This window comes from Gavia stellata, chromosome 16 (genome assembly GCF_030936135.1).
Source record: "Gavia stellata isolate bGavSte3 chromosome 16, bGavSte3.hap2, whole genome shotgun sequence".
Classification (NCBI taxonomy): domain Eukaryota; kingdom Metazoa; phylum Chordata; class Aves; order Gaviiformes; family Gaviidae; genus Gavia; species Gavia stellata.
The window spans coordinates 17,047,066-17,063,380 of NC_082609.1; the positions used below are offsets into that span (position 1 = coordinate 17,047,066).

General features: G+C 49.7%; 1 protein-coding gene across 1 annotated transcript in view; it reads right to left on the reverse strand.

The window, feature by feature from the left end:
• Window positions 1–13,707, reverse strand: part of LOC104255553 (rho GTPase-activating protein 7-like) — a 69,020-nt gene extending 55,313 nt beyond the window's left edge. The window contains exons 1-3 of the mRNA XM_059825589.1: window positions 13,702–13,707; window positions 13,337–13,483; window positions 12,074–12,167 (exon numbers count right to left, since the gene is read on the reverse strand). Of these exons, the coding sequence (XP_059681572.1) occupies window positions 12,074–12,167; window positions 13,337–13,483; window positions 13,702–13,707 (247 nt within the window). The remainder of the gene's footprint in view (window positions 1–12,073; window positions 12,168–13,336; window positions 13,484–13,701) is intronic.
• Window positions 13,708–16,315: the final 2,608 nt, after the last annotated feature.

Here is a 16,315-nt window from a genome sequence, read left to right on the forward strand (position 1 = left end):
TTTTGCTTTTCCTTTAATAAACTTTTCTTCTTCTGAGGCTCCTCCGAGTGCTGAGAGTTTCAGCCTCCCCCCGCCAGTGACCCAGCTCTGCGGGAGCAGCAGCAGCAGCGCGGGAGCACCGCAGGCTCCCACTGCTCCCCTCTGTTATTGCTGGAGAGCACGAGGCTAGAAGGAACCGCAGTGATCCGGTAGCTGGATCTCCTACATGGTCTCCAGTGACAGCATCATCCACTTCACCAATTTCTTTCTTGAACCGTGATGTTTAGCCTATGCACAGCAGCGCAGGAGCAATGGCAACTGTTGTTGTCAGAAAAGTAACCAACCTTCTTCAGCCCCTCCTTCAAGTCACCTGGAGTTTGTCCACACAAGTCATGTTCGCGTTTTGGCCATCCTGTCACACGCAGAGCAGGGTATCGTCTCCTCCTTTCTTTGCAGACCTTTTTGGGATCACTGATGTCCATATCCTTACATCTTAAATACTTCTTAATTGGAGCAATATTGTCATGTACGTTGTTTCTTTACAGGTGTGCTTCTGTAGGCTTGGAGTCCCACGCCTCTGTGTCTGGCCAGTGCTGGGGAGAGGACACCAGGTAGGTGCCACCTGGGCTGGTTCAGTATGAGTGCCCTAAAGCTTGTGCTGTAACACCAATTAACGCCATTTGCCTTCTCCCAACACTTAAAAGTGGTGAGTTTTTGTTCCAGTGAGCAGGTTTTGGTGAGGACAATGCTATAGTTCCTTCACCAAATGCCACCTCAGCCCCATAACACCTACCTGTCTTGCAAGGGATTGGGATTGTGCATGGCAGAGCACTGGCTGATGTTCACCACGCTTCTCTGCTGCCCCTGGCCTCAGATCCTGAACCTCTCCTTAAAGCAAATGAAGGGTTTCTCCGGGCTTCCAGCCAGGTACACACCAGACCTGCTCCGCTCTGCAGCCGGGAGGAGGATCAACCCAGGTAGCCATCGCTTGCTCTTCGTTACAGAGTCCAGGACATGCCAAGAAGCAGCCGTAGCAGAGCTCCTGCATCTGGTGCTGGGTAGTAAATACTACCAGCAGCTTTGTCCCTTTTATTTAGGAAAAAGATGTCCATGCTGCTTTCTCACAGCTCAGTGTAACTCGTGTGCAACTGTCTGTTCTGGAAGGTCACCCAGGTCAAAACGAGTCAACACAAGCTGTTTCATCTCAAAGCAGGGCTCGGCAGGGCTGCGTGCTCAGGCGCAAGCCCAGCAGAGGCTGGGCTATGGGCGGCCGATACGTTACCGGCAGGGAAAGGATGCCTTGGAAGGAGGCTTGAGCCAACACAAGTCTCTAGTGGTGACTGCAAGACTAGAAAGGTGAGGAAATCTCAACCCATACGGAGCCAAATCACCCTACAGTCCCTAAAAAACATGTTCAGGGGGCCGGGCCCTAATGCTCTTGCAGGGAGAGCCGGGCAGGTCGGAAGTGCTTGGCGCTGTGCTGAGATGAGCAGGAGCAGCATGGGCTCAGCCTGGGGGGGACATCTCTCCCCACTTGCTCAGCCACCCATGGCAAAGCTCTGCGCTGCTCAGCGAGAGCCCCAGGAGTGGCTTCAGCAAGACGGTTGCCGCTGGGAGAAGAGGCAGTGACCTGGCTGAGCAGGGGGACAGCCTCGTCACGCCCCTGGGTACGGCTGGCTGCCTCCTGCAGCACCCTGAGCACCTCCACACCAGGCCAGGTCTCACCTCCCTGCTGCTCCCACCAGCCACATTCAGGGCTCCACATCAGGGCTCTGCAGTGTGGCCCGCTGCCTGCAGAGCTGCTGGCACAGCGAAAAACGCTGCTCCTGCCTGCTCTGTTTTGTACAGACAAGGCAGGAGAAGAGAGCACCTGGTCACAACGCAAATACAAAGCCTGCAGTGGCCTTCCCTGAAGACACAGCAACCCCTGGCGATGCCCGTGGGGGAACTCCCCACATCCAGAGTCTGTCACACCCCCGGAGAGGTTCTTGTGCATTCAGCACTGCAGGCACGCTCTGCAGAGGCAGCGTGGGCAGGGGGATAAGTGTTTCGGCCAGGCCCGGGTGGGCTGCGTTAGCCCGGGGACAGGGCTGGGCCAGGTGCCGCTGGAGGAAAGGGAGGCAGCACTGCACAAACCAGAGGGAGCCCTCCCCACCCAGCCACGGCCCTGCGGCACAGCGGTGGGCAGGGACGTAGCACGGGCTATGGCACGCTTCATTATTTTAGGATTACATACGGCTTCGCTGGTCTTTGGGTAGAAGGGGAGGGACCGCTGTCTCCCTGGGTGCTTGTGGCAACACTGCAAAATATTTGTCGAGGAAACCGGCATTCTGGAAAAAGCCCCCGGCAGACCAGGGGAGGAGAGCCAAGGGGTGCACCTGGCCCCCCGCCCCTTCCCAGCGCGGCGGACAGGCGACTTGGTCCCTCTGCTCCTGCGAGCACAGGGGAGCTGCCTGGGAGACCCTCGGCACGGCACACAACCTGCCACCCAGGGAAAAGGAGAGGAGCCGGTCCCAAACAGGCTGCTAAATCTTTACTTCCCAGCCCTTCGTACTACGCAGTGGTCGGACTGGCACGAAGTGATTTGTTTCAAAAGCTTGTCTCCCCCTCGAAAGCTCTCGGTGTGGTTTATAGTATGTCCCAAAATAGAAACAAATGGTTGAAAGTGCGGCTTGCTGCAGGAGTTTCTTCCCTTTCCAAACACAGCCCAGACCTCAAGGTGCAACAGAGGGACGTCAGGACCAAAGGCGGCTCTGATCGAGGCGTCACTGGGTGCAGCGCCTGGCACCCTGCTGGGCTCCCACACCTGGCTGAAGGATGCCCACAGCCGTGCTCGCTGTAATGCCCCACACCCCCCCGAGCCTGTGGGTGCCGGGCGATGCAGCCGCTGGGAAGGGCTGGCACAGCTCCCTGTCCGGGGACCCAGCTAAGAGCAGGCCTGACACCATTCTTGGGGCTTTATTTTCTTCTCCTCTGCATTGACTCAGAAATACAAGTGCACTGAAGAGTTCCCTAATTCCTTCATTATAAAGTCTTATCACAACATTGTTTTTAGAACAGATGCAATAATATTAGGCAGAAGAAAATGTATCTTTTGCTCTACTGAATACGGTTGCTTTCTTGGTGTTAGCTTTGGTTTTAAGACCATTAAGTAGAAGAACTAATAATACCTCAGGCATGATTGAACTCAGTCACAATAACTTACAATGCCTCTGTTGTACAGAAAACAATACAATTAGACTATGAAGAATTACTTTGACAAAGCAAGGAGTTTGTCATGCCTAATTTCCCCCCATCTTTCTCTAATGTAAGTCTATCAAACACACTATATTAAAAATAATTTTTCTCCTCTGACAAATAACAGATCATATTTAACATCTACAGAAACTTCAGCTCTAATCCGTATCACCAACAATGGCACGTGTACCAGCACAGCCCTTGGGACGAAGACCCATGCTTCTGGGGCACGTGCGATGGCAGCAGGGAACGGCTTCAGCCGGAACTGCTGTCGTGAAAGGCTCGATAGCATTAAAATACCTTAAAGAGCAGAGGTCCAGATTGCCAAAAGCCCATTAGCTTGCATTTGGAATAAGAGATGATCTCTATGGGTATCTGAGGTAGCTGTATCTTGGGCCTACATTGTGTCACCCTGGGAAGGGATATGCTGAGTTCAATCAGAGGTATGCACTTTTTCTAGGAAACTATTGAAGGAGTTTCTATTTGTTGAAGTGTTATTTTCTAAAGTAAAAAATATTTTGATATACCATTTCTCTCAATATCTACGTGTGCATGTGTGTATATATATTTTCCAATTAATACCAGGACTACCAGTTTAACTTTTTTTCTGAGAAACCCAGAATTGCAATAAACTGTAGTCCTGAAGGCTGACCTTTGTGATAAGCTCCGGACCAGAAGTGGGAGTTTGTGCCTTTCCTCCATCTGAGGAGAGAGGGATAACACAAACCTTCCTGAGAAACAGCAACTGCCTGAACTCTGAGCTCCTCAAAAGGCTTCCTCATCATGCTGAACCTTATTCATACTGTCTGGAAGAGTTGTCATTTAAGTTCTGGCTATTGTTTTACAGAAGAAAGAGACCATCCATCTGGCAGAATTTGTGTTACTTGTGCTCCTTAGTAACATTTATGCTCAATACTCCTACTGACAAACACATCTTGTTTGTACACGTGATAAACCCTCACCGCTTCCAACGGACTGTGACGCTAGCTGGGCGTGATGGGCTCCACAACTGAAAGGAATGACTACGGGTTTGGTGTTACCGTTCAGTCCAGCTCAAACACCTTGGTGCTCCAATGCCAGAGTCCCAACCAGCCCACACAAGGTAAAGCCAGGATTTTCAAAGCGGTTTGAGGACCTTGGAGACCCCCAAATCATAGATCTTACACACAAATACAAGTCTTACTCCTCCACTGAAAGTCCCAAACTAATCCGACAGCATCTTTGCTCCATCCTCGGGGAGGAGCACATTGTGCCTCACTCGCAGCATCAATAAACTTCCAAACTGAAACATAACTTCAGCCCAAAGAATAACTTGCTTCTTGTTTTGAAAGAGGAATGGAGATGTTTGCAATAACAGTTAAGCCCCTTGGCACCTCTGAAAGGTCTTCTTATAAAGAGTGAAGTGCCTGTAGGCTCAGGGGAAAAAAGAAATATCTCCATTTCGTGGTCAAAGTTTCAACTTCTTTTGAACGCAGTCTTGGGGCTGGAGAGAGGAATGCCCCGCTGGCAAGAGAACGGGGGGTTGCCAGGTGGAAATACGGCTACAAAATCTCCTGTCTCTGCAAGATGAATGCAAGCCACAGGTGGAAAGAGCTCTGCACAACCCACCGTCCTTCTAAAAAAAAAAAAACAACAAACTAGAAAGCCATTTTTTAGTAACTAGAACATTTATTACTCTTGTTCTGCCTGAGATGCCGCCAGCTCCCTGCTGGGGACGGGGACCACACGTCGGAGAAGAGGAGCACTACAGGCGCTTTGCTTAGCAAGCCCAGCGTTCGCCTCCGCGCTACGCAGCGCAGGGTCCCAGCGCAGCCCCAGACCCCACCACCCCCCCGGGCTGTCACCGGGCCCCGCGCATGGGCCGGCTGCCCCAGGGTCTGCTCTGTGCACGTCTGCCCTTGTCAACACACAGCCTGAGAGCCTGGAGTACAAGACTTGTGGACAGTAGCTGGACAGATAGGTGGACAGATAGAGGTATTATTTTTTGACATCCTATAGAGGCTTCCTGAAAAACCATGCAGGTTCAAGTTCACATCTTTCTGTAAACACCAAAAATGAAGAGGAGCCCAGAACTGACCCTTAGCCTCGTCAGCTCAGGCTGATTCCCTGAGCAGCAGCCGCCCCAAAATCCCATGTTGCACTAACCACACCAGCCCCAGATTTCCCGACAACATCAGGTAGAAGAAAAAGACGACAAGAAACTTTTAGAAAATGGGCTTTGTGGCAGTCATTCTTAAGAGCTTTCCAGTTATGCTTTAGCTTGTAGATGCCAATTACACTTCAAGAAACACCAAGGAGACACCAGAGATGCTGATGTTAAGAAATGAAATGGGGAAGTTGGAGGGCCAGCACCCTGAAGGTGGGGTCAGGCTCCCAGACACCCTCTTGGACCAATCTAGTACTGTTATTTTAATTTTTTAACTTTTTAAAGACAAGTCAGTGTTAAGGTCAATAAGAACAACCTGGTGTTGTTATTTATTTATTTGTTTTTAAAAACAAGACAACATGAAGGTAAAAATCTGGATTTAGCCAGAGAAGCAAACTATTTCTGAGGGTTTCTGCCATGCATTTGCATCTGTCAAGATCTAGAAGTCCTCGGTTCCAGCCAAAGAAAACATTATATCAATTTTTGGTCCAACAGTTGCAAGTGGCTGTTTCCATATGCTTTCACTATGCACTGTACCAGAACAGAAACCTTCCTGCAAAGCACAGGCACCAGACAAGCCTCTCAGGCGTGTAACTACACGTGTTCCCAGGTGATACTTGGCACCAAACCCACCCGTCTGCTCCTCCTAGGACTTGCCCACTTCCCGGCAGCACTGGCCAAGCCGGGCTGCGGCACAGCCACCCCGAGCAGCGCGGCTCTCACTGGGCATGCAGCAGACCAGTCTGCCTTTGTATGGCACCCGCCCAGCTCCGGCAGAGATTTAACGGTGCAAAATCCGGGGACCCTGGAGTGACAAAGGTTAGCTCTTGATCTACACTCTTCATGGTATGATCAGAGCAGCCTCAGATTTTGTGCAAATATACAGAACAGTTGGGAAGCTCAGATCTAAAGTCAAAAGCTGACCTTCCCCACACGCTACGAGTTGGCTTGACCCAGACTTTGGTTTAGCCTCATGACTGTAACAGCCACTAACATTTGTTGTGGAGTACCAGCAGAACAAGCCTGGTCGGAGATTTGCTCTGTCTTCCCACCCATCCTTGGGATTGCCCGCTGCTTTACACCCCACCTCCTGCAAGTGTCCATCCTTAACCCCGGTATTGCTCTGTCAGGCACAGATTTTCAGACTGAAAGGATCAAACGACACATTTCATGTTTCACTTGTTTTAGTCAAGGTAGTCCCCACTGCCTACTCTCTTATTTTTGCCCAAGCTGTTCATCAGAGTCCTTGTGAACATCAGCAACACCCAAGAGTACAACGGCAACAAATGGCAGAAGGAAGAAAACATGAACTAGAATAGGAGTTCCCTATTCAGCCTTACATCAAATTAGCTACTACTGCAGCCAGTGCAGGCAACAGCTGAGTGATGGATTTTTTTTTTTTATCCCCTGTCCACGAAAAGCTTTGAAGTTCAACTTAAAAATAACCTTAGCACTGCCTTCCAGTGCTGGGCTGCCCGCACTAGTTGTTAACAGGGCACGACAGTACTACGTGCACTCAGAGATGCTCTGAAAGGTTTAGCTCCATCGTGCCTGGGTTTATCCAGACCTTCTGTATTGACTTCATTCTGAAAGTCTGCCAGAACTGAAATCAGAGCTCTGGAAGAAACCCCTTGTATTCACCTACCAAGTATTCCTCACCGCTCCCAAGAGCATATGTATTTTTACCACAATATACCAGGCTTGAAGTCCCCAGAGCTCCTTGCAACAACACTGTTGTTCTGGAAGGAGGTTTATGTAGCGTGCGTTTCATAAGCACTGATTTCATCCTGCCATGCAACGCTCACGCTTCCCCCCCACCAAGCAACAAGCCAGCAGCGTGTTAGCCTGTGCGCTAACTAGTTTCTCAGAATGTGAATTTTTGCTGTATTCTCCTGAGCTCTTTATGCATCATTACCGAAAAGCTGGTATCTAAGGGAATATTTCTTTTCTTCCTCCTTCAGGCTTATTTCTGGGCTTGTCCTCACAATTGCTTGCGATCATACAGCTTTAAGCATTACTTGCGTGCCTTGAGAGGAGGCTGCTGGGCACTGCGCAGCTGACTGGCACCTTCATATTTTAAAATGTCTACAAAACTCCAGCCAAAGAACAAGTATAAATATTGAAAGCCAGAAATCAAATTCTAGAAAAATCTGAAAATTCGCAGCTCTATACACAAACCAGCAGTTCAAAAAACCCACTTGGTCCCGCAAGTGAAAAAAGCAGCACAGGTGAAGGCAAGTACTGTGCGACACACCGGCACGACACACAGCGCAGCAGCATTAGAAGGAGCACGCTTGCCAAAAAAGTAGAGGTATTTTCATTCCTTGGTCAAGGCCGTAGCCCTGATGCTCAATTTGCACCAGCATGGGATTAAATATGCCTTTGGACTGACCTGCGAGGCGTTTTTCCCTTGCGCTCTTCCAGAAGCCATCCCATGCCTTGCTGGTGGAGCCCCTGGGGTGGTCGCTGAGGCATCGCCTCAGGAGAGGCTTCCCCGGCGCCTCCATCCTCGCCTGTAGGGATCCAGCGTCTGGGAGGGAAATTGCAGCACGTTAGGACCACAGCAAATCCATTCTCCCAGCTTTTGCCTCTTAAGCTGGACTGGAAAAGTTTCTGCACAGGAGAAGTCTGCAGGTAGTTCATGAACATCCCTCGGGCAGGAGGGGGGAGCAGAGCCCAGGTCCCCACCACGGAGCTCAGCCCAGCTCTGCGGCTCGGCTCCCACCTCGTATAAACACAGCCGTTCCCTACCGCGCAGGGTAATAAATAAAGAGCGAGGCTACGTGTGTTTCTGGGAGCACTGTACCTTTGCATTCCCAACTGCGCGGCATTAACCGTCTGTGTAACGGCTTCCTCCTCTGTCGGAGCCTGCTCATTTACAGTGTCCGTGCGGTAGGTCGCGTGCCTGCCACCTCCTTTACTAGTTGTTTGGGATGGTTTTTGTTGGGTTTGGTTTTTTAATATTTACTTTGAACAGAGCAGCCTGGTCTAGAAGCAGAATGCGATGTTTCTGCTGTGTTGTGGGATTAACCTGAGTGAAGGTTTTGTGCAGAGACCATTCAAACAGAGGAGGTCTCCAGGACTCAGATTAATCAGTTACCTGGGGAACATCCTCAGAGAAAGCCTGCTCCAAAGGCACTTCCCTCCTGTGCTATCCACTCTCTAAGCAGCGACGGGCGCATACGAAAATCCTCTGCCGTATAACTGTTCAGTTACATGCCTGGAAATAGCACCCACATAAGCGTGTTCTTATAAGAGCATGCTGGAAAAAGGAGAGGCACACCCGATCATTAAATGTAGGTTTCCGCCCCATTTGGGACGGGAGAAGGAAGTAGTTTTACTACGCGGAAGCCGCTGCGTGCGTGCAAAAAGCAAATACCTGACAGGCAGCTCAGCAGTGCTGAAGCTCCTTGGCAAAATCAGTCCTGGAAAAGAAAAGCAATTGAAGGGGAGATAACTTGAATGGAAGGTGACTACGAATGACTGCTGGACAGGCTTCACGCATCCACCATTTCTATTTCTGGCAGCAGGTTTGGGTCTGATTTCTCACAGGAACGAGTTTTGACGGGACTGTTGAAGCGAGTTCCTCCAGCACACACCTCACCGACACAGGCGCACACAGCCGATACATCACCAAACCCCCGCAGCTGGATGCTCCTCACCAAGCACACAACTGCACCCAGGGGAGGTCTGAGAGCGCTGAGGGAGCCTTTAAAGCTGATTCCTTATGTTGTGGACTGATGCTGCAAGCCTGCATCCTGATGAGGACAACTTAATTAACGTCCCTCAGCAGAAGGAAATCCAAGGAGCAGAGGCGCAGCTGATGACAGGCACAACGACTGCTCTGAGGCTGTGAAATGTAGCATTAAGCATCCCCTCCTCAGAGCCGACGCGTGATTCAGACCTCCAGAGGAGACCGGGTAGTTCTCAGCCACATATAATGCATTTGATACAACAAACTGATAGGCACAGCTGATTTTTTGACCTGTATTTTTAAGACACTTGAAGTTAGTATCATGATGAAGAAAAAGCACTAAGTATATGCTTCCGTTTCAAAAAGTTTTTTGGTTTTGGACAAATGCAATCCCCAGAGATAATCGCAGGTGGATCTGGGCCACACAAGCAGCCGTTCCCCACTCCTCCCTGCCAGCGAAACGCTGGGAGCAGCGAGCTCATCCTGCACAGGACGGTTTGCAGACACCTCCCTGGCTGCATTCAGGATGCATTACAGGGAATTACCCTTCCAAGAAGATGAGACTTAACGTGATGAAGGCTTTTAGGTTTAAAACCGACATAAGCAGCCACCTGAAGGGCGATGGCAGACACACATATCGCAACTTGTGCAAGAGGCTTGGTTGCCATCCCGGTGCCCGTTGAGCTGCGTGGGGACACAGAGACACCCCGAGTCCTCTGAGGGCAAAGCGGATCTCCTTGCCACCGGACCTACAGCAGCTGGGGCAACACACAGCCCTTAGACACGGCTGCTGCTCAGAGGAAGGAAAAACCATCACGAGCAGCTGGGACAGAGACAGCAAAGTAACAAAATGGTGTTCATTTCGGTTTGCGTGATGCATTTAATGTCACCTCCTACTGTAGCTATGCCGGCAATGCTTCTAACCAAACCCAGAGCTTTGTAATATTAAAAAGCTGTTAAATGCATATTGTGCCACCTGCAGAGCTCTGATTCAAGCCTGATCCCGGGGAAGTGTAGTTTTCCTTTGGCTGATGAGAAAAGGTCACGTGAGGTTTAAAAGGGCAGGATCAGCCAGCAGAATACAGCTCGTCGCCAACGCGCCACCTCCCCGCGGCAGCTTTGCTCCCAGACCCATAAGGTGCCACGAGCCGCCGGCGGCAGCTCCGTGCAGCCCCTCTGCCGCGGGCAGTGCCGCGGGCAGCACTGGCCATGGCTGCTGCCGCTCGGATGTCTCCCGTGGACAGCTGACTTCTCCCCGTGTGGGGACAGCAAGCGGTCCTCCCCAGAGCGCAGAATGACCTTCGGTTCGGTGCCTCTAAGCAATCCCAGCCGCAGCAGCGCTGGCACGCTCCTGGCGTACTGCACAAACTCGTTTTGCTTCATTTCATTTTTAACTTGATGCCTAACGAGTCTGTGGCAGTCACCTACCATTTCATGGAGGTATCGCACAGCTGCAAAGAAGAAAACCTGTTTCGTAAAGCCAAAAAAAAAAAAAAATCAAGAATGAACAGTCAGGCTATTTACATAAAGGAGCTAAAGTACCTCCCGTTGTCTCCCAGACATGACCCTTAAACATGAGGCATGCTAAAAATAAAGCTGTGGCTAGGAAAAAGCAGCAAAGTCGCTCCACATTCCTAGAAGCTTCTCACATTCATGTCTCCGCCTTGGGACTCCCGCAAGGGCCAAAACATTTCCTGAAACATCAGGCCATTTTAAGATGAAGCAAACATCCTCACTCAGCAAATGCATTTAGGTAACGTTAACATTTTTAAATTATCCAGAATGGTAAAACAACATATTTGAACAAAAAAAAGCCAACAACTAGTCATTAGAGTCGCTGCAAAAATAATCTGAACCTGTCCATAGTATTAAAGGCCAAGATACAACTGGTTTTATGTACCATTTAGCATCTCCCTTATGGAGAACTCGAGCGTTTGTGCATCTGGATTTCATCTGCAGCCGAATGAGACCGTGGGTGTGATGTTTTAGCTTGAGCTGGCTGCAGCTGGTAACCATGTGTTTGGATACTGCCTCTCTCTCTCAGAAATATTTAAAGGGGTGTGTGAGCATGTGCATACTGTTAAAAAAGATAATGAATGATGTAACAGCTAAGGTTAAACTTGAGTCATTCTTTTGCCCAAAGAGACAGCTTTATTAGCTAGCACAGAGGAGTATTTATTCAGTTAAATAAAAAATACACAGTTCGAAGATAAGTGGCTTATCATTTAGCCAAAGGCCTCTTACAGCACTCAAGGCACGCTGTCAGAGCGAGCCAAGAAATATCCTGTGTCTGCCTGCAGCGGGCAGGCACTGAGCAGCAGGGCTGGGCATCGGCATCAAAACATGCTGATAGTCTCAAGTAAGAGGGATGTCTGATTTTTCTTTACATGCAAAATTTGGCCGTCTCGACTGCTAGAGCTCTTACCAACGTAAGAGCTTTCCTTCCCATCTAGTCTAACAGCTAAAGCTGTCATTTCCCAAAACAGACCACGCCAAGGGAGAGGTTGCATTAGCAGAGGGAGGTTATAACTAGATCAGATATCCCTAGCTAACGTTCACACTCAGAGCAAGGAGCAAACCTGGGGTCTGTCGTCCACAACATTACTTGCAAATACCATGGTAGTAAAAGCAGCCTGTATCTCTCTTACCCCCAGTCATATTCCTCCGTTACAAATACCAACACAGAGGTTGCGTCTTTCCTCCTCAAGAGGAGCGTTCCACCAAGATTTCAGGATTAGTAATATAAGGCAGGAATGAACAGCACTGTGTTACAGAACGGAGACAGATAATATTGGCAGCTGTGTGTTCTTGGGCAAGTCCGGTGTCATTTCTGAGGATTGCCTTTACAGAGACATTAAAGTAGCAATTACACTTAGTTAAACCAGCCTGAAACTTCCATAGGAAGGCTTTAGAAACCTCTTGTAAGCTTACTACACTGAAACGAAGAAGTGTCCTCCTGCGCCGCGGGTGACCCCGATCAGCCAGCCGACGGCTGTCCTACGGACGCTGGTACTTACCACCCTCCGGACAGACCCTCTGCACGGTGGGAGGGGGCTGGAATGCCGCACCCATCTGATTGCTCAAGTCGGTGTCTCCTATTCGGATTCGTTGCTTCCAAAAAACCAGAAGCCAGCACGTGCTGTCACCTGTATGCCAAACCAGGGGGGACGGCGGGCATCAGCAGCGAGCCTGTGGAGAGCTGTAGGACCTGACGTCAGAGTCACAGGAAGGGCAGAAGCAGGCGAACAGTCACACGCAGGCTAACGTGCCCATTTCTTCCCAAGAAAACACATGCTTCCCTGTTGGCAAACACGAGAGACCTTCAGGGAGCAACAAGCGAGAACCACGCTACCGACCGCAGCAGTCACAACCCTCCCAGCCCTGGTACCTCTGCAGGGACAAGGCGTTTCACAGCAGGGAAAGGGCAGACCTGCGTTAGCTTTACACCAGGGAGCACACAGCTTGGAGCATCCACGGCTGGAAAAACGGAGTCCTGAAAAGGCCCAGGGCCAGAGCTGCTAAAATGAGAAGCGGGCTCAGCCCACCCGTGTGAAAAGACCTGCTGGCACGATGAACTCGTGAAGGTTTGTCTCCCTGTGCCAGGGCAAGTTGTTGCTCCCGCAGCTGAACTGCCATCAGGAGCAAATGCTCACCTGCTTCCCATAACCCTTCCCCCTGCTTCCTTCTTCCTTCACTCAGAACAGCTTATGTTACATGTTACATTCCCAACATACGGAACCCGGAACTAGTGTAGTTATTTGTAGCTTACACAAAAAAAGTTTCATTTAATACCTTTGTGAAAAAACTGTAGCAATTGTCGGAGCGCCTATAATGGAGCCCACCGAAGTCAGGGCACTCACCTGACGGAGAGCCGGTTGCTCATCAATTCTTATTTTTCAGTCAACTTGTTATTCTGACACCCTGAAGTTATGTATTCCCTTTTAAATGCTAACTGTCATATAGGTTGGGCTATTTAAAGTTTTGCTTTGCCATAATTGTTCTGTGGAACATATGAAACTTCTACACCAGGAGAACAGCAGACAGCCTTCCAATAAGGCTGGGAGTCTGTGCCAGCACAGGGATTTTCACGCTATTTAAAGCATTTACAAGTTGTCTCAAGCCTTAAATGATAAAAACATCAAGTAGTGAGAGTGCACTGAACTCAATATTTTGCTATTCAGCTAGCCTAGTGGGAACATGCTAGTGCAAACATTTAAATGTAAGCACCAGCTGGAGGCATTTCCTTCAGCTGCCGCCACGAGGCATTAACCGGGTGTTACCCAGAACCGCTGGATGCGCGCGAAGGCGCGACCCAGGAGCTGCTGCCCTAGAAGGAAAGGTATTAGCTCCAGCCAGGGTGCCGCTACGGTGAAGAAACGCAGGTCCGCTTTAATAATAGCGCCAGGGCTGAAGGTGACAACAGATGACTTAAAAGGACCAACAGCAGGTTTTGCAGAAACAATTTAGAGGCTTAAGGAAGATTTTATTAAGCCTAAATCATTAAAGAACACTTGTTTGAGCAGTTTCACTTCATCACCCTTTCAAGGACAGGGTGCATGGGGAAAAGAGGTACATATGGCCCAGGGTTACGGAAGAGCCCATCACATGCCTGCGACACCTCCCTCCGCTCTTTCAGCCTATTTACGCGCATCACGTCAGGCTCGCAAGTGCTTTTACTGGCACCGCTGGACAAATAATTCATTTGTACGCGATGGAAACACAGCCATACCAAGCACGCGGTGCATCAAAGGGCATTTAGTCCTGGCTAGACCTGCTCGCCCACCTGCAAACCACGCTCACCCCGTCTCAGCCCACCCCCAGGCTCGGCTGCAGTCTGGCTCTGCGGGCAGCGCCGCAGATGCTGCGAGAAGCGCTGAGCTCCAGCTGGGCCAGATCCGAATTCAGTGAAACACTTACGGGCCTGATGAGCACTGGGTTGTGCGTGCCGCTGGGGCCAGACCGAAAAATGCAGCGCTGCAGGCGCTCAGCCTTTGCAGGCTTTCAGGAGTATCTACAGACAGAGATAAGAAGCTGGAATAGATTTAGTGCTCACCAGACCCAGGCCAGCAATTGTGCACGCTGAGGAATGACTAGCGACACGCCGGGGAGAGGCTGTGCCCTGCAGAGCTGCTCCGTGGGGGCGTGAGGGAGTCACATGCTAAAAAAACCACAACACCTTTTTTAAAAAAATAGGGGTTGGAAAAGAATGTTTTAAAAAATGAAGGCATGTTTTCCAGCAATTTGCCCAAAGATTATCCATAGCCAAGTAGCAGGGAAAGCAGAGTCGAGAGCTGAAGGAATGATTTCTTTGATTTATTTTTAAAATAAGATGCTCTCGGTTTCCCAGGAAATTCTCCAAAAGGACAATATTGTGCCAAAAAAACCCAGCTTTAATTTTCATAGTCTCCGAAGGATACATTTGTAAGCCTATACAGGGCTAAAAATGGACAGCTCAAGAGGATCACCATGTCTCTGAAGACAGAGAATGAAGAGCCGAGAAGCAAGTTATTAGAGCCTGAAAAAGATATTCCCTTCGAGTAAAATACTGTTGTTGTATGCGTGGGAGTAAGAGAGGGTAGGACAGCAGCCTCGTATTTCTTCAGAGAACACAGGCATTGGAACAAAATCATGAACAATACTATATGCTGGAATCATATTTCAAATAAACATGTAAGTGACAAGTGTTATTTCAACACGTCTAGTTTCATATCTGTTGAGAGAGCTGTTAAGAAGTCTCTCTAAAAGGGCTGGAATTTTGTTGCTCCAGCCACACTTTTCATCAGCGCGAGCTGCAGTGACTGGGCAGGAGGCTTTTAAGTTTGACATTTCTGTTAGTATTTGGTTGACACCCTCTGATCTGGAAAAATCTCTTCCAAATCCTACAGTCCAGTAACTCAAGTGACTAGAGGCCAGCGATGTGTTAATCAAGCATTGGCGGGAGTGACCAAAAGCCTTATTGTGCCATCAAATTGCATTGCAACATGGTTTTTGACGTTAAACTGCATGTCCTAAACATGAGAGCCCACAAAGTGTGAAACCCAACTTTGCCTTCAACATTGCATCTGCGAAAGGGAATCTCCATGCCAGTGTTTCGCCTTACAAGAAGTAAAGGCTTAACCTTTCCTCCAGAGCTGCCCCACCGGTTTATACTCGCGTCGTGCAGAACTTGCTGACAGCAGGAGCACGAACAGCACCACACCACTTACACATCCTGCAGCAGCTGCGTGAGACTCCTCTGAAGAGAAATTAAACCCCTTTCTTTAAGTCACTTCAGGGTTCAGATCACACGCTCACGAACAGGATCGTTAATGAGCACGTGCTGCTGTCAACTGCCGCTGCTCTCCCGGTGACAGCGGTAGAGGGTCCCCAGGGCCAGCTCAGGGGCACAGCACCCCCATGCCCTCACCGGGCTGCGGGGAGGGGGCACAGCCCAGGGGTGCCCCAAACCCCAGCATCCGTGGAAGCGCTCCCAGATCAAGCAGGCATCCCAGAATACCGTCTAGGTTGGGTAAAACATAGTTTAATAAAATTTAGCAAATGTGTTTGAAAATAACCTTAGAACTAAGCTGAGATAGATTCACCTCTTTAGTGGTTTCAGCCTCCCAGTGAAGCCCACCTGGAACCAACCAGCAGTTCTAGGAGAACGAGTGGCAGAAACCGGCACAAACTAACAGATGATCACTAACCTGGTGATCGAAGCAGGTTTGGGTTTCCTTGCTCCAGAAGAGGTAGGTCAACCTCCGCAAGTATAGATGAGGGACATAGAAATTTTCAGGGAGAAGCTCTAGAACTGGGGTTATAGTTGTGACTCCTATTGCAAACGCATTGCTTGGAGTAAAACAATCAATCGAACAAACTCTCGCCCATCAAGAAACTTAAATGTAAGTATTCTTTCTGTACAAGATGTTTAATAACTCTCCCTGAAACTTACCAAAATCATCTGCCAAGAAGCCTGTGACTCAAAGGGTGTGTGCTGCAGAGACCCCCACACGAGGGAGACCTGCAGCCAACCCAGTCTGCATTGGCAGTTTCAGTCCCAGAATGTCACATTTTCAGTCCCGCGTACAGTATTAGTCACCGTCTGCAAAGGCGTTGAAAACTCTAGAAGAAAAAGCAAGAGAACTCTAATAAAAGAGGTGGTGGGATTAGCTCAGGCATGTGGATGTTGGCAGCCACCAAACACACAACCCAGCACTGTCGTCCCTGCCGCGGTACCCACGGGGTCAGGCACCGGGAGCCTGCTGACATCCGTGCCGCAC